General features: G+C 44.5%; 1 protein-coding gene across 5 annotated transcripts in view; it reads left to right on the top strand.

The window, feature by feature from the left end:
• ASMTL (acetylserotonin O-methyltransferase like) overlaps positions 1–25,656 on the top strand; it is a 1,454,724-nt gene that overhangs the window by 675,340 nt on the left and 753,728 nt on the right. For all 5 annotated transcript variants that reach the window (XM_044072474.1, XM_044072476.1, XM_044072473.1 and 2 more), the window contains one exon: positions 22,786–22,900. In XM_044072474.1, coding sequence (XP_043928409.1) covers positions 22,786–22,900 — 115 coding nt within the window. The remainder of the gene's footprint in view (positions 1–22,785; positions 22,901–25,656) is intronic.

Here is a 25,656-nt window from a genome sequence, read left to right as displayed (position 1 = left end):
CATGTCCATGTGTTCCTTTTCTAGGTAGAATCCAGGGCAGAGAAACTCCTTTACACTCTGGATGTGTACTAGAAGCTCATGTTCTACCTGAAGCAGGTGCATAATATTAGGAAGTTAGAAACAGCTCTTTGTCACCTTCATTACATGGAGGGAAGGGCTCCCAGTTGCCAAACAGATAATTTCCAAGGAGATTGGTGCCTGCACCATTTTTGGCCATTAGGAGCCTCACTGTCCATTAAAATGCTGTGGAAAATGACCACTGCACAAGGGGTGTGACTGTTTCAAGAATATGACCACTTCAGACATTGGCAACCCCGCCACTTAGGTTGCAATGCATGCCTTTATAAAACATTAGATTGTTGACTGGAAAGGAAGGAAATGGATTTCTTTTGGTGCACCTCTGCTTCTGGACTGATCCTACCAAACATTGACCCTTGGGCTGTCACTTCATGTCTTTCCATCCTGGTAAATTGCTAGTTGGGATTCAGACCAACTGTAGAACTACATAAGAATTGCCCCTTACTTTATTTGCAATTAATGGGGAAAATAAAGTCAACCTTTGAACCCATCAGAGAAGGCTCACTCGAACAACTGATACAGAATAAATTGTCTAATTCTTTTTGTTACTAGCACTCATTCAAGGAATCATTAAGCTGCCGAACAAATGTCCTGTAAGAAGAGTTACCCATACATCTCCATCTGAATCTTATTTGTCTACAGATTTGAAATATAGGGAGGTGATACCCTCTTTAACAAAGACTATACATTTCTGTTTCTTCAGATACATTAGTTATTGTGCTGCCTTTCTTAATGGATTTTAGCAAGATTAGAGCAAGCATGGACCACCCCAAATAACATTCACATCCCTTGTCACAGCAAATAATGTAATGTCTATCTGTGGCAGGCAATTTTTGAAAGTCAGCTGTCACCCACTGGAATGGAGCCATTTCAATAGGATGCCATGTTTAATGCATGAGCATACCCAATGTAATGTTTTTTGCCTTTACAAATGAAGAACATGTACAATGAAAAGACCTTGACTTTCTGTTATAGTGGTGTAGTATTCAAAAACAGGCTCCTTTCTTAGCTCACCATTGATCCTGAATAACCTCTTGTCTGGCTGCCTTCTGTGTACTGTCAAGGATTATATGATGTCACATAGGTTTAATAAGGAACTTCATGCCTACTCTTTCATCTTTTGGCATTACAGTGCGTTGTACAAGGATGGTTTTAAAGGTATGCCAGTAGAAAAAGTCTTTCTTGGATGGTATCATATTTCTGCTTTTCTCTGGAGATTAAGGATGACCTCCTGACAGATGGTGAACAGTAAGTAGAGCCCCAAAAATAGAAGTGAAGAAAGTTGCTTTGACTCTTTGATGCAGTCTTTGTTTGTCCGGGCCCAGGAGAGTATTTCTGCCCTCCTAGGTTTTCTAGACTGATCATTTGTTGAAAAATAACTTTTTCATCTAACCGTTCATGTGGCTTGATGCGGTATTGGTACCACAGATGTGATAGCCAGTGCTCCTTCATCACACACCTGTTTGATAAGGCAGCCTGATTGTGCTGGTCTTTTCATAAGAAGATAAGGCTATGCATATTTAAAGCTCCATTTTAAGTTTGGGAAGTTCTGTTTGGTCATGGCACTGATGATACGAGAGAGATGTTTACTGAGGTCAGTATGGCAAAGAAGGTTTATTGCATTACATTAACTAGAGGTCAGAAGGAGATTGTTTGCCTAGTTTGCCACTGTACTGCATTTAGTCTAAAACAGCTGTCCTTGTCTCTTCTGTCCCATCCCTCCAGGAATTCTAAGCTGTTTTAAAGACCCAGACGGTCTTGTTCTGCCTATCATGGTCTGTAATTGATTCCACCACTTTGTGTCAAAAAATATGTATATTTTCTCAAATGAAACTTAAGCTGTATTTTATTTATCTACAGGCCATGTCTCCTTTTGTGTGTCTTGCCTTTTCTTACCAAGTTAAATCTATCAGATTTTTACCTCTTAATGCACTGCATACCATTATCATATCCTCATCCTTATGCAAGCTCCCCAGGGCAGTCCTCTTTTGTCATATCCTCTGTTCTCTTCATCATCCTAATCATCTTTCTTCTCTTTCTAGTTTTATAATCTCCTTTTCCTCTGGAAGGCATCAAGACTTGCAAACAGTCTAATCACAGCCATAGCCTCTTATATGGGGGTATTATCAGCCCCTTCCTACTTGAATCTAGCCTCCCCATATATGTACCCAAATATTTTATAAACTCCCTATTGGAAAGTATGAGACCAATAATTGAGAGTTCCACATCTCCAAAATAAATAAATAAATAAAACGTGCGATTGGCAAAGAAATACTGGCAAATCGCAAAACATGGTATAAAACTGTTTTTTTTTGGGGGAGGCTCCCACACCCCGACTACTTGTATGTGCTAACAGTGAGATTGCTGTACATGAGAGTAAGGGCAGGTAAGTCAAAGTACTGCATCTTCAGACTTATTATATAATAATTACCTTTTTCTCAAATTTACTGTCACTGTTCTGAGGACTGTAGTTGTATTCCTTGGACTTTGAACAAAAACCTATTATCCTTTTTTTTAACCTCATGCCAGCTAATAAATAGCTACCCTGTTACTCCTGTAACTTAAGCCAGTGGAAGGGACCATCATAAAGGCAGAGATCACAGGGTTATTGCTCGCCTTAACTCCTTGGTTTCCTGTGGCTGCCTGATGCAAATACTTCTCACAGCACCATTCCACTGATGCTTGCATGTTTTCATGCATGTGCATAATCCCAGATGCAGAGCACTGTTGCATTACTGAATATGACTCTGCCCTAATTTGCTGCCTTGTTTAAGACACCTGGCCTCCTCTGGATGTCAGTATTGCAGCAGACTGAGGGGCCTCCATCTCAAAGGTTGAGTGAGCTAGTATCAGCTGCTTAATCCCATCCTCCTCAGCCAGCTTCCTCATTGGTTAGGTCACTAGTCAGTCCTGGTTTCTTTTTCACAGTTAAGGCTTTATCCATTTCTGTCATGGAGCCAGCAGTTAAATTACAGCATTTTATTTACCTTTACTGCCATTTCTTTACAGCAAGTCTAATAACTCAAGATTCCTTAATAATTATCCTTTATCCTCGTTTTGTTCTGGATTTTTAATCAAGCTCCTCCAGTTGCATATTCTAACCTTAAATTGTAATTCCTCAGGTACAGCACCATACTTATGGGTAAGGTAGAATGAAACTGTAACTTTTTAGATCATTCAGTCAATGTCCTTACACCCATGAAACTGCTCGGTTCCTCCCCTCAGCCACCCCTTTTTAGACCAGTAGTCTCACTGGAGTTGGTCGCCCACATCGATTTTTTTTTTTTAGAGAAAGAACCCTGGAGTGGGAGTTCTGTGGACAACTGAGCTAGAAGTGTATGCACATTTGTTCCTTGTTCCCAAAAAGTCATTTTTTTTCTGTTCTAAACAGAAAGTGCTTTCAAGATTTCTATAAAGTGTACAGTGTTTCAGATGGCTCTTCTCTTGATCACCCTTTTATTTCTATATCATTAGATGGTGTTATTAGATATTCCGAGTACGTTTTGAACATAAGGGTTTGCAGTTTAACAGGAGATCACGAGACTGGATTTCTTAGGTTTATAGGTAAATACTAGGCAATCAGTCTGCAGACTGTGAGCCACCTAACCAATAGCCAGACAGTTTCCAAAGGTGAGAATCACTCTTCACCTTGTGTTTGTGAGGTAAACACAAACTGCAACCTCATTTCATGAGCACACTAAACCTATCCCCTTACCTGACTCCTAACCTATACTTGTAAATAACCCCTACACTAACCCAGAAACACACATCCACCCACATACAAACTCCCAGTCCTACCAAAAAAAGCTGCTCACCTTTGACAAACAACTGGAAATAGCCTATTGTGCCATTCGGACAAACAAGCTTTCACACAAAGACACTGTAGTTCACAAAGTCGCACACGAGTGTCAACCAAGTGAACTGATAACCATATACATTTATATATAAACACACACACACACACACACACACACACACACACACACACACACATTTATTGATATTTGGTTACCGGGATGGTCTGCTGGGCTAAAACTGGCCCATTTTCAGGGGGGAGAAAAGCGCCACACGTATAACATTTGACAGTATATAGATAAATAATGTAGAACAATTTTTAACAAAATTTTAGCTTCTATATGCTCCAAAACATAAACATTTGACAGTCCTATACTTAACAGTATAGAACAATTATTTACAAAGTTTATGCTTCTTAAAGTGAGAAAGCTGATATGTACACAGACTGTTTAACAGTCTAGAACAGTTTTATGCAAAGTTTTAAATTTTATAGAGAGAAAATTGTTATTGCACACATAGGGGTCTACTTCGAAATCCCAATGTCCCAACTCTGAAATCCCGATACCCATATAACCGACATTCATTTACGTGAGATGAAAATAGTGAAAGATGAAATACCTGAATGGCGAGATTTTCCCAGGGTAAGTTTACACTTGCCCAGCATGCCCTTTTCTCCATGTAGTGTGATTGCAGTGTTGCTGTATACAGTTGGGGTGGGTGTGGGGGCATAGCCCCCTGCCTAGGTGGGTTTTACTTACCTCGATGTGTGTTTTGTTTACATGTGAGCAAGTGTTTACTTATTCTGGGAAAATTTCGCCATTCGGGTATTTTATCTTTTGCTGTTTTTGTCTCGTAAATGGACATCAGTTATATGGGTGTCGGGATTTCAGAGTAGATCTACAAACACACACACACACACACACATACACACAAATATGTATATATTTTTTTCTGTGTGTTTTTTATCCTGTAGCTGCTGACCATCAACCCCCCCCCCCCCCCCCGGTCAGCCATTCCTGTTTGTTCCTGTACCTAGCAATTTGGATCAGAGTGATAACTGTTCAGAAGGGGTTGTCATCCAGGCAGCAATAAGGGTGTTCTGGGTCTCCATCTGTGCCCCAACATCCAATTGCAGTGCTACAGATGCAGGCTCATGCTGTCTGGGTTGCAGTTGGGGCTTTATCCCTCAAAGCTACATAGCTGAGTACTGCACCTTTGGCTGCATTTTGTATCCTCTGTCTTTGGCAGAGATTTTTTTTTATTTTATTTTTTTTTTTTTTGAGATTTTCTCATGAATCTTTCAAAAGCAGATTCTAACAAATGGACATTTTCAGTTATCAAACAGAAATGCATACATTAATTCTCAGCCTTCATTGGTATTGAAACTCTCTGGATTAAAAATGCTCATTAGTCACCTGGCACTCATGTCATTTATACTCTTTGATCCTTGAACATCTGTACCCAGAAAATGTCTTGAGCAGATTGGACATCTAGAATGTCATTTTTATCTAAGTCAGCTGTGAATAGTGAATGTCATACCTTTATCTCTTTTCAGAAAGATGATCAGATTTTATAATTTGCTTTGAACCACCAGATTTTTTTCTGGTGATAGTCCACATTTCTGGTAAGTCAGACATTGCAGCCAGCACATTGAGTGGCAGCACCTATCGCCTTATGGATTTCATGCAGAGAAGCAGGCATTTTGAGGAACCTTTGGTCTGTAGTGACAAATGCAGATCAATTTTTTTGTAGCTGTAGAAACCATAGATCTGAAGTAGGATGTTCATTTGTCAGCAACCTGTGGGCTACGGATCCAATATCGGATCCGAGACGGCAACTTGTTTCAAGCTAATGGATCTGAGCTCCTAGCTCCCCCCTTCACCCATAATCCCCTGCTAACCCTCAATGACCTCAGATCTAGTTTGCCTCACTTGTGATGGCTGGATCCTTTTTGAGCTCTTCAGATAAGTGAGGAAAAAGTTACCTTTTTCTAAGTACTTTTCGTCAGGAATTTCTTTTTTAGTTTAAATGAATACTTTTAAAGTGAGTCTGAGTTAGGTTCCTTATTTTTTAATTAGTACCCTCCCTTCGCTGGTCGCTAGTGTGTGAGTGTTTGTTGCGTGTCTTTTGGGGCCTGGGTGTGTAGTTGTTTTTCTTTTTTTAGTTTAAAAAAAAAAAAAAAAAGAAAGGAATGGCTGAGGCCCCAAAAGCCATATTTTCTAAATGTACCGAGTGTGGCCATAAGCTCTCCCCGGCTGATGGCCACACTCGGTGCATTCGGTGCCTTGGGGTTGAACACCTCACCTCGGGCTGTACTATCTGTGCAGTGTTCAACCCCAGGGCACTGAAAGAACAGAGGTCGAAGCTGGTCCTGGCAGGACTTCTACTCCCGGATTCGGCTTCGGCATCCGCTACCTCTGCTGCTCCTGTGGCTCCACCACAACCTGTGGTGGCTGCAACTCCTGCCCCCCATGCCTCCGACTGGGACTCAAACTCCCGCTAAAGTGTCAGAGGACAGAGAGGCCAGGAGGGAGAAACGGAGGGAGAAGCACCACAAGCGGCGGGCCGAGACCTCCGTTTCGGCCCCGCCAGCTAAGCGGGCTTCTCCCTCCACTGCTTCTAGGTCTCCTCCTCCTCAGATCCGATCCCCTTCTTTCTCCCCGGGGCCCAAGGAGGAGGAGACCCGATCTCCGTCGAGGTCATCGAGGCTGCATTCCAGACCTGCCTCGGTGGCCTCCTCGAGATCTACCTTCAGTTTATCAGATGCAGACTTGGACCGGATGATGCGAATGTTCATCCAGGCCCAGCTGCAGATGGGAGTGCTCTTGCCTCCCCCCCCTCAGGGGGGGAGCTCGACACCTTTTTTCCACCCAATTGCTCCTTCTCCGACCCGCTACCCAGGTTCGGAGCGCTCGGAGCCGAGCAGCCTTGGAGCCGGGGGTGGGTCGGCGCCGACAGTACTTGGTACTTCGGATCAGACCCTGCCCTCGAGCCTGTCGGATCCGACCTCTCGGAGCCGTCGTCCGAGCTTCGGATCCGGGGGATTCAGTGTGCCTTCGGCTCCGTCCAGGTCGGAGCACATTGGTCCCTCGGATCCGACGGTCATGGCGCCGGCTCCGATCCCTTCATCGGATCCGAGTGGGAGCCGACTTTCGGATCCATTGGAGAGTGGCTCTCCCTCGGCATTCGATGTTGTGAAGAGGGCTCTGTTGAGAGCATCCGGACCCCCGGTCCTTGCATCGACTCCTCCCCCTCTCTGCTGGGCCAGGCTTCCATCACCCGGCTAAAAGGACAGCCTGCTTCGATGTCACAGATAGTTCCTTTGGAACAAGATGTTGCTGGCGAGGCCTCCTCGGACAGTCCCCCCCGAGGAAGCTCCCCGCAAGCATAAGTGAAAAAGGAGGCACGTGGACTCCCGTGAGTCCTTAACCGAGGACACGGACCTGGAGAAAGGGGAAGGCTCCCCAAGATCGCCCCCTGAGGATGTCTCCTTTGGAGACATCATGGAGATGCTGAGAATCAGAGGTGGGTGATCTGCCCCTAAGTCTTCCTCTGACGAGTCCGTGTTTCTGGAGGCATTCGAGGCAGGCCCGTCTACCTCCTGGGTGTCCCCTCCAGCTGACCCCCTGGTGGACCTCATTACCACCAGGGCGTGGAAGGATCCGGACACCGTGGAGCCAATACCGAAGCGACTGGATAGGATTCTTAGCCCCCCCTCAGACTGGTCACATTGGAGTAAGGGCCCCCCTGTAGATGCCATGTTGACGGCAGCAGCCACAAAGAGGGAATTGGCTCAGGAGAGTCCCTCAGTCCATCCACCGAGCAAAGAGTCCCGTTTGATGGATCGCTTAGGGAAGCGAGTCTTTAGTTCACCGACCTTCTCAGTAAGGTCTCTGAAGTATATGGCACATGTCATCAGGATGCAGCGGGATCTTATCAAAGAATACGCTGCATCCCCCCCTGAGTCCATGTCTGAGGAGGATAAACAATTGTACTCCACCCGAATGGCCACTCTGAGATCTATTTCAAACACCTCTGTGCGGCTGTTGTCCCACTCCACAGAGGGAGCCGCTAGGGCTAGCGGAGCAGGCCTAGTCATGAGACGTCAGGCCTGGCTCCGTCATTGCGACTTTACAGAGCCCTTTAAAGCATCCTTCGCGAACGCCCCCTTTGATGGTTCTGCCCAATTTGGCAAAACAGTTTGTGAGACACTTGTCCAGAGTGAGAAGGATGGGAAGACGTTGTCTGCTGTCAGAGTCCACTTCTCTGCTCCCCAGCGGTCCTTTTCAAGGAACCAAAAGGGTCAGAAGAAGATGTGGTTCCAGAAATCACAACATTCCCAACCAGCTCCGGACAACCAGTCCTACCGTGGCAGAGGTGGACAGGGAGGACGTCGCCCCAGGGGCAGAGGGGCTCTGAGAAACTTTGGGTCCAGAGAACCTTTCTCTGAGTGGCCCGCGCAGCAGCCCTGAGGGGTTGCCTGGCTGCTCCACTCTGGAGGCAGTCGGGGGGCGTTTTTCGAAACATCTAGCGGCATGGAAGCCATCACAACAGACCGCTGGGTGCTTCGCATCATATCCAGAGGGTACAAAATACCAATACTTCATGTCCCCCAATCCAAGAACCTCCCCAATGTACCACCCGATCAGTGGGAGGCCGCAGCCGCAGAAATACAGCAGCTGATAAGAGAAAGAGCCATCCAGCCAATCCCCCAAGACCAGCTCGGATTAGGGTTCTACTCCAGGTTTTTTTTTTGGTGCCAAAAAAGACGGGGGGATCTGAGACCCATCCTAGACCTTTCCCGCTTGAACCTGTCAGTAACCAAGGAAAAATTCCGAATGGTCACTCTTCAATCTATCCTCACCCTTTTGAGGGAGAATGATTGGATGCGTATTACCACATCTTAATGGACAAACGATCCAGGAGGTTCCTTCTCTTCCGGCTGGGAGCCAGTCACTACCAGTTCAGGGTCCTTCCCTTTGGCCTCACCACAGCCCCCAGGATGTTCACCAAAGTGTTAGCAGTGATTGCGGCCCACCTGAGACTCCAGGGAATTCAGGTCTTCCCGTACCTGGACGACTGGCTCCTGACCGCACCAACAAGGCATCTACTTTGCTCGGCCAGAGACTTCTTTTTCCATCTAGCCCCATAACTAGGCATTACTATCAATGTCGGCAAATCTCCACTAGCTCCAACACAGATCATAGAATTCATAGGTGCCAGAATAGACACCAGAGATTTGTGAGCCTTCCTAACTGCCGAGAGAATCAGAAACCTACAACTTCATGTGCGGGCTATCCTTCATTCAGAGGCTTCACCAGCGGAATTGATCCTGAGGGCACTAGGCTCCATGGCGGCAGCGATTACACTCCTTCCATGCGCCCGTTTGAACATGCGAGTCCTGCAATGGACTCTGTTAGTGCAATGGTCCTTCCTCTCCACCATCCCATTGCTATCAGCAAGGCTTGCAGCAGGGCGCTACTATGGTGGCTCCAAGCATTGAACTTCCATACGGGCCGTCCCTTCTGCACCTCTCCCCCTATCGCCACAGTGACCACTGACGCTTCCCGCCTCGAGTGGGGGGGGGGGCATTATTCAGGCAGGACAGTCCAAGGCATGTGGAACGATACAGAGACCTCCCTGCATATCAGCGTTCTGGAGATGAGAGCGGTGCTGTTGGCGTTGCAAGCACTTCAGAGCTTCCTCCCCGCAGGAACGATTGCGATTCACTCGGACAACATATCAGTGGTCTGGTATATCAACAAACAGGGGGGAACCAGATCTTATCCCCTTTGCCGTGAAGCCATGTGAGTGTGGGAATGGGTGATCTCCACCAACTGCTTTCTGATTGCAATGCACATTCCAGGGAGGACCAACATCCTAGCGGACAAGCTCAGCCGCACCCTTCTTACCCCTTACGAGTGGTGTCTCAATCCTGTAGTAGCGAAGCAGATATTCGCAACATGGGGGCAACCCTGCTGCGATCTTTTTGCATCTCCATCATACGCCAAATGCGACAATTTCTTCGCTCTAATCCCCCCACCAGGGGAATCTCCAAGAGACGCTCTGGTGCATGCTTGGCCACCCGGTCTACTCTATGCCTATCCTCCTCTTCCAATGATGATACAACTGTTACAGAAAGCCTCGCGGTTGGGGAGCAAGATGATTCTCATTGCCCCATTCTGGCCTCGACAAATTTGGTTCCCTTACCTGTGGTCTCACCTTGTGAATCACCCTTGGATTCTAGATCCCATTCCGGATCTCATCTCCCATCCATTGGACTTGCCAACTCCAAACCTGGACAATCTGAAACAGACAGCTTGGTTGCTCCAGTTCCACTCCTAGTTAGGACTCCCGGTATCTCTTCACCAGTCAAAGCCATCCTCGTGGCAGCGCATAAGCCCTCCACCAGGAAAGTGCATCACAGTAAATGGAAACGTTTTTCCATCTGGGCGGAGCGCAGTGATCTAGATCCCTTTACGGCTCCTCTTCCGTCCATTTTAGACTTCCTAACTGAACTCTTTCAGGAATGCGCTAGTTGTTCAACTGTCAAAGTGCAATTGGCAGCCATTTCTCATTATCATGTGGGACATGATACAGGGCCCTTGATGTCAGCCAAATTGTGTAAAACCTTTCTCAAGAGTACCTTTTTACTTAGACCCCTGTAAAAGAAGCCGTACCACCATGGGATCTTACTTTAGTTCTTCAAGCCTTGACTGCTCCACCCTTTGAACCCACTGCTTCAGTGGATCTCAAATTCTTGTCATGGAAAACAGCATTCCTTGTAGCCATTACTTCAGCGAAAAGAGTGTCGGAACTTCAGGCTCTTTCTGTGAAGCCTCCATACCTGATTTTTCACCCTGATAGAGTGTACCTCAGGATCAATCCCTCCTTTCTCCCCAAGATAGCATCAGAAACCAACATAAACCAATCCATAAATTTACCGGTTTTCTTCCCTAAATATCAAAATAAGGGTGAATACAAGCTGCACTTATTGGATGTTCATAGGCAGCTTCGTTTTTACACTCCTAGGACGGCTGGCCATAGACAATCTGACCAGCTGTTTGTTTCCTTTGCCAAATTTAACTTGGGGAAAGCTATCTCTAAAGTATCTTTATCTCGCTGGATTTCCCAATGTATCCTACTGGCTTATCAAGCCTCGGGTAGACCCGCACCAGAAGGAGTTTGTGCTCATTCCACCCGCTCCATTTCTACTTCTGCGCCTTTCAAGTCTAGAGTTCCTTTGGATGATATTTGTTCTGCAGCCACTTGGGCTTCATCTCATACCTTTATCAACCACTACAAGCTAGACCTGCTTTATAGAGGGAGAGCATCCTTTGGCTCTGCGGTGCTTCGTAATATCCTTCCATGATGGCCACCCAGGGCGCAGGTAGCTGGGGACTGTGTCCCACAGGTTGCTGACAAATGAACATCCTACTTCAGATTTAGAAGTTATGTACTCACCATAATGTTCCATCTGAGTAGGTAGTTCATTTGTCTGCAACCATCCCCCCCTCCTTCCCCCTGACCTTCTTCGGATCTATTAGTTGTTAGATATCCTTTGTTGGATATATATTGAGAGGCAAACTCGATCTGAGGTCATGGAGGGTTAGCAGGGGATTATGGGTGAAGGGAGGAGCTAGGAGCTCGGATCCATTAGCTTGAAACAAGTTGCTGGCTCGGATCCGATATCGGATCCATAACCCACAGGTTGCAGACAAATGAACTACCTACTCAGATGGAATGTTATGGTGAGTACATAACTTCTAATTCTTCCCAATTTTGTTTCCTTTTTCCTCTGCATAATATCATATTAGGTGTGCATTACCATACTAAGTACAACCTTTCAAATACTACTCGCATCATATTTGTCAAGAAGGAATGAAGGAGAAGAAAGTGACCAGGTACTGTGCTCACATGCCAGCAAGTATGTGTTTATTAACGAGGGCTGGGGGTACATGTGTAGATGCTTGAAAAAATAAAGATCAGAGTAAAAAGGTTTGGATTAGACCTTGATAACGAAGTTGTTTCAGAAGTTAATATTTCTACAAGACATCCAGTTACTTTTCATTCACAGGTAAATACTTTTCAGTGTTACTATTTACTGCATTTCTGGAATAATTTTACAGTTTAACATATCTTGGTTAGTTAGCAGTGATCTGCTGTGGGGAACAAAGTAAACAGAACTGGAAAACTAGTCAAACAATGAAGTACTAGCCCCATACTTCTCAACTTTTTTTTGTCAATAATTCTGGACAAAGTCAGAAGTAATGAGGGCAAAACTCCCAAAAATCGGTACTTTTTTAAAACATTACTCTGATTCTTTTAAAATTTTAATAGAACCACAGATTTTATATTTTCTGAACATTAAGAAACGTGAAATTCTAATGTCTGGCATTGATGAATTGCTGTCATCCTCAATTATTTAACTCAAAATCAAAAATTTGACAAGGGACAGGGCAAAAATATGAGGCAAAGTCAGTGACATTCAGCAAAATTCTGGACAGATGAAAGGCATCACTACCACACACAAACAGTAACACCAGTACAGCAGTAAGTGGTTGCATCAAATGAAGATGAGCTCTGATAGCTGAGTTAGAAACAATGAAAGAAGAAAACTGGTTTTAGTAGCAAGTGAACAGAAGGATTGAGATGGTGGTTGGTTTCCATGATATTCCATCATTCTTTACATCTTGACGGCAGGACCCGTGGAAACCATGAAGTAGCAGCCGACTCCAGGATACAGACAAAAGAATACCATCTGAGTTTAACCCTCTTTTCCTAATTATTTATTTTTATGTAGCTTATACCTGTGCTTCAGATGAACAAATAAAAAAGGAGGGAAGATTCTCTGGCAGACTGTTAGGTAGTCAAGGCCATGTACAAAATGGAAAGGCAACATTTGTTGACTGACATTATTGCTTCTGCTGCATTTTGCTGCAGTTTTCTTTTCCCAGCAGTTGTACTCCTCATATGAACATCTGCTAATTTGCCATAAGACTGGCTAACTCAGCCCAACTCTGTCCTCCTCGAACAGTGCAGGTAAACATGGGAGTTAACTTAGTGACATGGAGATTCTCATTTAAGTAAGTATTCTGAAAGTAATGAATGCAATAAAATGTTGTCAGTTTAAACACCTCTAAAGTAGCATAAGCAGTTTAAAGGATTTTTGGCAATCAGCAGAACTGGATAACTTAAGAGAAAATTTAGATAATTGGAAGAAATTGACTGAAGCAAATGAAATTACAAGAAATTGAACCAAGGAGAATGTAGTTGTTTACCCTGTTTACTCCCTGGCTGCTGTGACCATCAGCTGGAGAAGCAGAAAATGAGTGAATGTGAGTCAAGTAAAGTAGAAAAAAAAGTTAAACAGGCACCAGCACATAAGTGAGCTAAAAGCACAAATAGGGAAGACATCCTTTAATTGAGTACATATTTTTGTGAGAATTCATAGAAACTTATGGTCTGCAGTAGTTCACAGGTAAGTATGTCCCTCTGAAGAAAACAAAGAAATGTTTAATAATTGCAGTGCACTGGGTTAAAGAATGCTGGTGGGGCTGCTCATTGAGTTTGGCTTCTGAAATATAATTGCAGGTACAGTTCAGTGGAGCCCCAGTAGAAGTTCCATACCAAGGATGCAGGCAGGAAAAAGTCAGTTGCATTGATTTCCTGCAGGTAACTTTCCAGTTTGACAACCATGTTGTTCACTTTGAACTTGGGAATAGCATTTCAGATGTCACTGTACTAATTAATCAATGTATGTAACCCTTAAAGAAAAGCCTTGAAACCTTAAAAAAATTATGTAGTAATGCATGGATGTGTTGTTGATTTATGTTACTTATGAAGGAATCCTTGTTCCTTGCATTTTAATAAATGAAATCAGTGTAGTCATTTTTGCTAAGTCAAAAAAGATGTGTAGAACATATGTAAGGGTTTTGAGTTTGCTGTCATTTTAAGCATTACATACTAAAATGGTTGTGAATGTTGTTTGCAGTCTTTTGTATAAACATCTGTATTAAGTGACAGCTGAAACAATTACGTAGGCATACATACAGTAATAAAGAAAACAAACCATAGTAACATTTTTTTTTCGTGGAGTATACACTTGTGTTTCTTTTTTAAACAGTTATCATTCACACCATAACGTAATTTTTCAGTTCCTCCCTTCCCTTCCTTAAAACTTGCACCTTACCCTGAACATTATTTTGCATGTACTGTTCCCACAGATTCCATTTATATCTATGTGATTTACTCTTTCCTTTGTTAAGGATCCCAACTCCAGTTCTTTTATCTCCTTTATAATATTCCCCATCACACCTTCAGCATATGCTGTTTACCAGAGGAAGAATTTTTAGGTCTGCTCGGAGTATAAAAATATCTATGCAAACACTGCCAAGCAAAAATCCTAAACATTCTAAACATCGTAGTTGTGAATTTTTGACATCTCTAAAATATGTGATGTTAAGTTGTCAATCTCGCCTTCATTCTTGCTTGATGGGTTCGGAGCCGATCCTCGGCTCCGACTCGGCACTTTGCTAAGCTCGAGAGTCACTTTTACCAGCTCGAGGCAGCCCCATATCCCATGATGCAAGGCGGTAACTACCCAGATCTCGTTTGCCGCTTCGCTGATGAGGTCCTCCTTTTGCCAGCTCCTGGTAAGTGTTAGTTTTAAACTACTTTTTGCCCCTAAAATTAATTTAACAATTTTCACTTTTCCTTAGTATACCTTCAATTTTACTTATTTATAAGCCCTTTTCTGACTAAAATTGTTTTTCCTCCCCTTCTTTAGTCAGGCCTTCATTCCCTCCCATCCCCCCCCCCCCCCGTTAGGGTGTGTGTGTGAGAGGTTAGTTATTGATTAATAGATAACTTTAGTTGTCTGATTGGGACTGTGTTGTGTGTGCTGTTGTGTACAACCATGTCCAAAGAAAGGGTCTCAGGCTTTAAGAAGTGTGACTCGTGCTGTCAGAAGATGTCTCTGACAGACGGTCACACTTCTTGCTTATATTGCCTGGGACCTCTCCACCTGCAGGACTCCTGTGCAATTTGTCATTCCTTTAGCCAGAGAGTCCTGCAGGAGAGGAGAAATAAGTTGATTTTAAGGGGTCTCCTTAAACCGGAGGGCTCTCCGGCCAAATCGGCTCCGAGCAAGACTTCCAAGTCTTCTAAGGCTCAGGCTTCTGTATCTAAGCCGGTGGCCTCGGCTCCGACTGCTTCGGAGTCGAGATCGGCTCTGGCTGGAGCCGATCCTGTCTTGCAAATCTTGGCACCGATGGCTATCGGTGCCGATACTGCTATGGTCACATTGGTGTCGGCTCCAGCTGGCTCCGACCACCATGTGGCTCAGGCTTCGGTGTCGGCGCCGACCGGCTCCGACACCGTTACTGTTATGTCTGTATCGGCTCCGGCTGGAGCCGATGCATCGAACTTTCATTCGGGCCGAAAAGTCCTCGGCTCCGTCTGGATCTGTGGTTTCTTCGGCTCCGATGGTTCCTTCGAGGAAGAGGTCTAGGTCCCCTTCCTTGGAACCGATCCTTTCGGCTCCGGCCTCACCTCTCCTTTCGGAGTGGAGCCATCAGAGCCGATCATCTAGGTCGTCCAGGCTTTCAGACCATGATTTAGAGAGGGTGGTAAGTAGATTATTGAAATCACAGGCACTGGCCCAGATGCTGCATAGTCCGTCTCAACAGACGACTATTAGTCCACACCCTCTTCAAGTTCCTCCTTCGACTCTACCTCAGAGTTTGGAGCTGGAGTCTTCGGGGATAGTTACTGCTATGGCTGAGGGGCAGATACCCCCTCCTTCTGCACCCTTGGCATCTACTCTTATCTCCTCTTCGAGACCTTCCTTGGAGGGATTCGGTGGTCGGGCTTCCCTGGTCTCCTCCGAGGGGGTGAGTGGCATCAGACCCTTGTCCGACCCCGCTCTTCCCCTTGGAGCCTCGGCCTTGGTGAGCTCGGCTCCGACATCTGCCTCGGAGCCTTCCCTTTCGGTGAGCCCTGGAGTCCCGGTTTCTTCGGAACGGGTTTTCTCGGATCTCCCTGGGAGGGGGGCCTTCGAGGTGATGAAGAGTGTGCTGGCCACTGGGCTCAGCCAGCAGTCCATTCCCTTAGCTCCTCCCTCTACTGTGCCTGTCGATATCTCTTCCATCTCTCTTGCTCCTGGACCCAGAGATCCACCGCCTCAGGTTTCCCCACTGGGAATAACCCCCTCTTCCGAGGATTCTCCTGATCAGTCAGGAGATCCTCCCATAAGAGGACTTGTAAGAGGAAACACCTAGACTCCCCTGAGTCTATCACTTCAGATACCGACTTAGATGAGTCGGAGGGATTCCCAAGATCCCCCTCTGAGGATGTCTCCTTTTCAGACATCCTAGAACTCCTAAAACAGAGGGGAAACTGGCCCTCCACAAATCCCTCTGAGGATGAGTCGGTATACCTAGAGGCGTTTGGATCTCGGCCCACCACCTCCTGGGTGTCTCCGCCTTTCGACCCCCTTATGGAGGTTATTGCTCGAAAGGCTTGGGCTGCTCCTGACTCTGTAGAGCCAGTTCCTAGGAGGCCGTCTAAATTTATTACAGCCCCTTCGGAGAAGCAATTCCTTACGAAAGGTGTCCCTGTTGATGCCATGGTGGTGGCGGCTGCCACTAAGAAGGAACTTGCAGATCCTTCCGTACCAGTCCATCCTCCTAATAAGGATTCTAGGACCATGGATAGGTATGGCAAGTGGATGTTCTCTTCAGTGACCTTTGCTATGCACTCGCTGAACTACTTATGTCACTTCACCAGACTCCAAAGGGACATCCTTAAGGAACTAGGTGAAGTAGTACAGGATCCTACGGCTGCAGGGACTCAAGAGAAAATTGCTTCTCAGCTAGGAATCCTTAATTCTATAGCTAACTCCTCCATGCGACTGATATCATATGCAGCAGATGGAGCGTGTAGAGCCGCAGATACAGGGGTGGCTCTTAGACGTCAATCCTGGATGCGGCTCTGTAATTTTGCAGATCCCTTTAAGGCGTCCTTCACAAACTCTCCCTTTGATGGGTCAGCTTTGTTTGGCCCTCAAGTGAAGGATACATTGACCAGGTGTGAACAGGACGGCAAGACTCTTTCTGCCGTAGGGGTCCGTTTTTCCACCCCTTTTAGACCTTACCCCAAAGGACAGAAGGGTGGAAAGATGTGGTTCCGCAAATCCCAAGGAGTCACGCCGGATACACGTGGTCAGTTTACCCCTAGAGGCAGAGGGGTAACAATAACAGGCGCTCTAGAGGCAGAGGGGGTCCACAGAACCAGGGAAGCAGAGAGCCTCTCTCTGACAAGCCCTTCCGGCATCCCTGAGGTGTTGCCCGACTGTCCATCCTTGGAGGCAGTCGGGGGAAGACTATCGCTGTACCCAGAAGCCTGGCGTTCCCTCTCTCAAGACAGATGGGTACAGTCGATTATATCCGAGGGTTACAGAATTCCTTTCGAGGAAAGTCCTTCTCTCACACAAATTCCCTTCCAGATGTACCACCGGTCTAAGGGAAGTTGCAGAGTTAGAAGTATTAAAGCTTCTACAAAAAGAGCCATTCAGCCAGTTACAACAGACCATTCAGAGCCGGAATCTACTCAAGATTCTTTTGGTCCCCAAAAGGCGGAGACCGGAGACCAATATTGGATCTCAGCAGACTCAACAAGTCTGTGAGAAAGACAAGATTTCGAATGGTCACACTTCAGTCAATTTTGCCCTTCCTAGAGAAGGACAACTGGATGTGCTCAATAGATCTTCAGGACGCCATACTATCACATAAAAATTCACAGACGCTCCAGAAGATTTCTCCGCTTTCGGCTGAGGTCCAGTCATTTTCAATTCAGAGCCCTGCCCTTTGGTCTCACTACAGCTCCCAGAGTGTTCACCAAATGTATGGCAGTGGTCACGGCTCACCTGAGACGTCAAGGATTCCAGGTGTTTCCGTATCTCGACGACTGGCTCCTTTCAGCCACCACCAGGCATCAACTTCTTCAAGCCAGGGATTACACACTAAATCTCTGCACTCAATTAGGAATTTCGATCAACTACGAAAAATCCTCCTTATTGCCCTGCCAGTCTATTACCTTCATAGGCGCAAACTTAAACACTGTTCGGATGTCAGCAACCCTCACAGACCAAAGAATCTCAGATATATAAAGTCACGTGAGGATCATCCTTGCCAGCAAAAAGGTACAAGCCAGAATGGTTCTGAAGGTGTTGGGCCTCATGGCTGCGGCCATTACCCTTCTCCCCCTGGCCCGCTTCTACATGCGTCTGCTTCAACGGATGTTGTTCACTCAGTGGTCTTACCAACAACTTCCAATGCGTCACCAAATCCTGGTGACACAAATTTGCAAGAATCATCTTTCATGGTGGATTACTTCTCCCCAGATTCACCAAGGCAGACCCTTTGTATCCCGCCCGTAGCCACTGTCACTACGGACGCCTCCCTGATCGGGTGGGGGGTCATTATCAGGGCAGGATGGTTCATGGACGTGGCAACCGTTCGAATACCACCTGCACATAAATGTCCTAGAGATGAGAGCAGTGCTTTTAACGTTGCAAGCCCTCAATGACTTTCTTCCCTTGGGAACAATTGCAGTTCACACAGACAACATGTCTGTAGTATGGTATATCAACAAACAGGGCGGAACCAAGTCCTACCCCTTGTGTCGAAGCTCTCAGACTTTGGCAATGGGCAATCTCCTCTCATCGGTTTCTGGTAGCAACGCATATCCCTGGGAAAACCAACATTCTAGCGGACAGATTGAGCAGAGCTATTCTCATGCCTCACGAGTGGTCTCTCAAACAATCTATAGTGGAGGAGATTTTTCTAGAATGGGGCCACTCATGTTGCGATCTTTTTGCTACTCCCCAAAACAGCAAATGCCCAGACTTCTTTTCTCTCTTCCCACTGCCAGGCCATCCCCCCAGAGACGCTCTAACCCAGGATTGGCCCCAGGGACTTCTTTATGCCTTTCCTCCCTTTCCGCTGATTCCACAAGTTCTCCAGAAAGCCACCGTTTTGAGAGCCAAAATGATTCTCATTGCTCCATATTGGCCTCGACAAATTTGGTTTCCGTTCCTCCATCGTCACCTTTTGGTGCAGCCGTGGCATCTGGACCCAGTACCAGACCTTCTGATTCACCAATCGGGTCAGCTGCACCGGTCTATCCCTTCTCTCAACCTCACAGCATGGTTGCTCCACTTCCTTCCTTAGCCAGGCTTCCTATGATCTCTAATCCTGTTAGGGATATCATAGTGGCTTCACTAAAATCCTCTACTAGAAGGATTTATACCAGCAAATGGAAACGCTTCTCTTGTTGGGCAAAAGCTAAAAATATAGATCCTTTTACTGCTCCTGTTCAAGCAGTTTTGGACTTCTTAGCGGAAATCTTTCACGCGGGCTGTTCATCTCCCACGGTCAGAGTTCAGTTGGCTGCGATCTCGAACTTTCATGTCGGGTTTGCAGATCACAACATTATGTCCCACAGGCTTTGTAGAGCCTTCTTAAAAGGAATCTTTCTCCTGAAACCTCCAGTCAGGAGTCCTCCTCCTCAATGGGAACTAAATTTAGTGCTGACATCCTTGATTCTTCCTCCCTTCGAGCCAGCTGTTTCATGTTCCCTGAAATTTCTTTCATGGAAAACACTCTTCCTGGTTGCTATTACCTCGGCTAGGAGAGTGTCTGAACTTCATGCTCTCTCTGTTCGTCCCCCTTATTTGGTCTTCCACAAAGACAGGGTATCCTTGAGAACTAATCCGACCTTTTTGCCTAAGGTCGCCTCAAAGAATAATTTGAACCAGTCTATTGACCTTCCTGTATTTTTCCCAAATTACTCAAACAGATCGGAACAAAAATTACATTATCTTGATGTTCACCGCCAACTCAGATATTATTTGGACAGAACAAAACAATTCAGGAAATCCGATCAGCTCTTTATTTCTTATGCTGATAACAAAAAAGGCCTTCCTGTCTCCAAAGTGACCTTATCTAGATGGCTTTCTTCGGTCATCTCTGAAATCTATCAGCTCAGGGGAAAACAGCTGTGCTCAAAACCTAAAGCGCATTCAACCAGAAGCTTAGCCACTTCCACAGCCTTTCAGGCAAGACTTCCATTAGACACTATTTGTGCAGCAGCCACTTGGGCCACTCCTCATACCTTTGTTTCTCATTACAAATTGGATTTGGCCTCCAGAGATAGAGCCAGTTTTGGCTCTACAGTTCTCAAGAGTCTGTTCCATTGAGCCACCCAGGATAGAGGTGCTAGGGACGTGGTCCCATCAAGCAAGAATGAAGGCGAGATTGACAACTTAACATTGAGAAGTTATGTACCTACCATAACGTTCCATGTTAGTTGTCTTCTCTCTTCTTTCTTGACCCTCCCTCCTTCCCCCTGGCCTGGACAGACCTTTTTCTCCCTACATGGAAGTATGTTTTTTAAGACCATACAGTTCTGGTCTTCCTTACCCATCCTTCAGGTGTTTTTCTGCCTTCTTTCTTCCTTCTGGGAAGTTTTTTATGCTAGGTGTTATTGCCTAATAGACAACAAACGAGATGTGGGTACTTACCGCCTTGCATCATGGGATATGGGGCTGCCTCGAGCTGGTAAAAGTGACTCTCAAGCTTAGCAAAGTGCCGAGTCGGAGCCGAGGATCGGCTCCGAACCCATCAAGCAAGAAAGAAGGCGAGAGAAGACAACTAACATGGAACGTTATGGTAGGTACATAACTTCTCATTTTATATATATATATATATATATATATATATATATATATATATATATATGCGCACACACACACACACAAACTCATAAATAGATAAATATGATGATTGCACAATCTGTTCATAATGACATCATCAAAAGGTACAGTGTGTATAAAAAGTGTACACGCCCTTGTTAAAATGCCATGTTTTTGTGATATAAAAAAATGTGACCACAATAAATAATTTCAAAACTTTTCCCACCTTTAATGTGACCTATAACCTGTACAATTCAACTGAAAAATAAATAAATCTGTTAGGGGGAAAAAAAATAAAAAATGTACAATAAGCTGGCTGCATAAGTGTGCACACCCTTAAACTAATACTTTGTTGAAGCACCTTTTGATTTAATTACAGCATTCAGTCTTCTTGGGTACACACCTGTCATCAATTAAAGAGACTGATTAACCCCAAATAAAGTTCAGCTGTCCTAGTAGGATTTTCCCGACATTTACTCAGTTGCCTGCTACAGCAAAAACCATGGTTCGCAAAGAGCTTACAAAGCATCAAAGGGATCTCATTGTTGAAAGGTATCAGTCAGGAGAAGGGTACAAAAAAATTTTCACAGCATTGGTTATACCATGGAACACAGTGAAGATGGTCATCAAAAAGTGAAAAAAAAATGGGACAACAGTGACGTTGCAAAGAACTGGATGTCCCTCAAAAATTGATGAAAAGACAAGATGAAAACCGGTCAGGTAGGCTGCCAAGATACCTACAGCAACACTGAAGGAGCTGCAGGAATTTCTGGCAAGTACTGGTTGTGTACTACATGTGACAACAATCTCCCGTATTCTCCATATCTCTGGACTATGGGGTAGGGTTGCAAGACGGAAGCCTTTTCTTACACAGAAAAACATCCAGGCCTGGCTAAAATTTGCAAAATAATACATCAAGTCTCCCAAAAGCATGTGAGAAAATGTGTTATGGTCTAATGAGACCAAGGTTGAACGTTTTGGCCACAATTCCAAAAGGTATATTGGGTGCAAAAACAATACTTTGCATCACCAAAAGAACACCATCCCCACAGTGAAGCATGATGGTGGCATTATCATGCTTTGGGGTTGCTTTTCTTCAGCTAGAACTTGGGCTTTATTCAAGGTGGAGGGAATTATGAACAGTTCTAAATACCAGTCACTTTTGGCCCAAAACCTTCAGGCGTCTGCTAGAAAGCTGAAGATGAAGAGGAATTTCACTTTTCAACACGACAGTGACACCAAGCATACATCCAATTCAACAAAAGAATGGTTTCACCAGAAGAAAATTAAAGTTTTGAAATGGCCCAGCCAGAGCCCAGACCTAAATCCAATAGAAAATCTGTGGGGTGACCTGAAAAGGGCTGTGCACAAGAGATGTCCTCGCAATGTGACAATTTTGGAATGCTTTTGCAAGGAAGAGTGGGCAAATATTGCCAAGTGAAGATGTGCCATGCTGATAGACTCCTACCCAAGAAAACTGAATGCTGTAATTAAATCAAAAGATGCTTCAACAAAGTATTAGTTTAAGCGTGTGCACACTTATGCAACCAGCTTATTGTACTTTTTTTATTTTTTATATTTTTCCCCTAACAAATTTGTTTTTCAATTGAATTGTACAAGTTGTAGGTCACATTCTTCTTCTTTCGGCTTTTTCCCGGTTAGGGGTCGCCACAGCGGATCACCTGTCCGCACATTGAATGGCAGTGGAGTTTTACGGTGTCGAGTTGCCAGCCCGGCGCCCAACCTTCCACAGAAGGCACACTCACACCTAGGGCCAATTTAGAGTGTCCAATCCACCTGCAGCATGTCTTTGGGATGTGGGAGGAAACCGGAGCACCCAGAGGAAACCCACGCGACCACAGGGAGGACATGCAGACTCCGCACAGAAGGCACTCCAGCCGAGCATCGAACCGGAGAACCTCTTGCTGTGAGGCGGCAATGCTAACCACTGCACCACCGTGGCCGCCCTGTTGTAGGTCACATTAAAGGTGGGAAAAGTTTTGAAATGATTTATTGTGGTCTCATTTTTTTATGTCAGAAAACCTGGCATTTTAACAGGGGTGTGTACACTTTTTTATATCCACTGTATATATAATATGCCATTCTTTCTAGTTCTGTTTTTGCCACTGCCGACATATTAATGCTTCTTTTTTTAGGTGCAGAAAATGAACTAGAATTTAGTGTCATCACATTTTATGAAGAGACCAAAGTGAAATTTGCAGACCTGTCAGAAGAGCTGTTGTGGGAGTATATTGACAGCGGTGAGCCATTGTAAGTAACTTTTGAAAACTGGACTAATTTTCGTTCTAAAGGCCATTAGAGATGATTTGAAATAAATATTTTAAGGGTGTAATAGTTCATTTCAGCTTGGTGTTTGCATTCAGAGTGACATTGTTTGTTCATGTACCAATGAAAATAACTTGTTTTTGCCATTTATGATCCAAATAATGTTTGCTCTTATAGTCTTCCACAAAAAGGGGGCTGGCCCATTCTGTGCATTACAGTATACGTATCCATTTCCCTACAAGTACGCACACGCATGTGCACACACACATACACACGCATAGTTTTATATATATATATATGTATATATATATATATGTATATATATATATTTTTTTTTTTTTTTTTTTTTGGGTTATGACAGAAATTAAAGTTAAGCTGTGTGTTCTTGGGAAGAAACCTTTATATATTCCTGTTAGATCTGTTATGAAGAAACTCTGAATGTTTCAGCTTTATTGGGTTCTAGTTTTAAAATTGATTGCTGTCCTACTTTATGTTGACAAAAGTAATGTATTAGTCAGCTGATGTTGCCGTTTAAAGAATTTGAGTTTGTGTGCAACTTGACAGTCTTGATTACACTTTCATTTGTGGTCAGCCCTTGTTCTCTGTATTATGATCCTTACCGTTACCTAAGTTGTGAATGTTTGAAGAATATAAAGGCTTACAGGCTACAAAAGACCTCAGCATATAACCTTTTTTAGTTTGCATGTAATAATCATTTTAGTCAAGGACTTATCCAATTGCAGTACTTCCATTCCTACTAGGGCATAACTGCTTGTCCATCACAACTGAATTGAGCATACTTTAAGAAGTGATAACAAAACTAATTAATTCTGTTCTTGGGCAGGACTTTTTAAGTCAGATATGATATGCATAACTAAAAGGTTTTTAAGATCTGCCATGAATTTGTACAAATTTCTTTCTACTGGATATATCTTACTTCCAAGTAGACTGCACCCACAGAAGTACTAGAGTAGTAGCTTTATTTACTGATACCCACATTCAGACTGTACTACATTGCAAACAGTCACTGGTGGCAAAAGAGAGAGAGGTCAGTGTGACACCGCTCTTTATAGCTATAGTTAAATGGGTGTTTATAGGATGTAGCTGATTTCCTTCTGTTCTTGTAAGCCCAGAACTGGAAGACATCTAAGTCATCATCATTTTCACTGATGTTAATTAATCATAGCAGCCTAGCATAAAGACTAATTAAGAAGAAAGCTACAGCCTGTATAGCATGACCTTAACTCATTTCACTTTCAGAAAGACTGATTTAGAGAATAGGCACGATTAGCACATGATACTGACCAACAAGCCCTGGAACATTAAGGATATCAAGCATAATTTTTCCCATCCCATCATATATAACCATATCATATCATCCATGCTGTATATATGCCCCCCCCAAGAACAAGGACATGCAGTAGGAAGTACTTGGACTCCCCTTTGTAGTCACTCTCCCCAGACATGTTTCTTGATGATGGAGAGGTTCCCTATAATCACCTCAAGAGGACTTCACCTTTGGTGAAGTTTCAAAATAATGTGGCAGAGGGTATCTTCACCAGTAGACCCCAATTTTATTGAAGAAGAGATTGTACAAGGAACATACAGGTCCCATTCCCCAGCAGTGTGGGTAGTACCACCACCAGATAAGCTGATAGACTTGACCTGCTCAATGGCCTGATAAAGTACCACAGTCTCCCAAAGGCAGGACTTATTGGGGCAAGGGACTGCTTTTAGATACCTTTATAGTATCAGCAGCCACTAAGAAGGAAGTCCCAAAGGATGCTCAAGCTGTCCATTCACCAGATGAAGGATCTCGGATGATAGTCAAGCTAGGAAAGCATGTTTATGCATGAGGTACTTCCTCCATTAGCCCATTAAATTACATTGTGCATATAACCAGATTTCAGTGAGATATCCTTCCTTATCATTGTTGCAGTATTCTTTACTGTTGGGATATCCTTCCAAGGATAGCTGGGGCAGTACATCAGATGTATGTCCTATATGCAAGATGTAAGGTACATATGTGATGTGTGAGCACCTAATCCACAGAACTTCTCTGCTGCCAGTCTGAACACTACATTTGAGCTCAGTCTGCAAAAGATTCACTGAGTTGATGTTCTTCGTGTTTCACTGTTGCAGTCATTACATTTGGGTAATCTGCTGGCAGGTTGCCCTCAGTCAGCCTGAATAACAAAGTCTTGGGTCCTGCGTCGGTTGCTGTCTCCTCTTCCATGACATCAGGACTTCAGGGGTATAAAACATGCAGCCAACGCCATTTTATTCAGTCTTTCTTGCCACGCGGTGCCCGAAGCAGAAGCAGTTCGCAAGTGCCGGTCGGCCGACTCCTGAAATTTTCACATTCGAGTTTCAGAACCGAAGTCTTCAAACTAAAGCTAAGTACCCTGTTGGGGAAACTTTTTCTTGCGCTTTACCGATGTCAGTAAAAGTTAATAATTGCATTACTTGTGGAAAGCAAATACCTCATAAGGATTTTCATTTGTACTGTATTCCTTGCCTAGGCCCAGATCATAACGTGCCTTACTGTCGGTTTTGTGCTAGATTTAACCAACGCACTATTAAGCGTCAGTATATTTTTGCTTCTAAATATTTTGGATCAAGATTTAATTATCCTGTAATATCGTCGGTTAGCAATCCGACTACCGGACAGACCATTGAGGTCCAAAACTGACGATGAAGCTTCTTCTAAGCCAGTCGCTGCTTCGCCGGTACTCATTGAG

Source organism: Protopterus annectens, chromosome 5.part0 (assembly GCF_019279795.1).
Source record: "Protopterus annectens isolate FY-2018-M chromosome 5.part0, PAN1.0, whole genome shotgun sequence".
Classification (NCBI taxonomy): domain Eukaryota; kingdom Metazoa; phylum Chordata; order Ceratodontiformes; family Protopteridae; genus Protopterus; species Protopterus annectens.
Note: the sequence above shows the minus strand (reverse complement) of the source record. Positions and strands in the feature narration are given on the sequence as shown.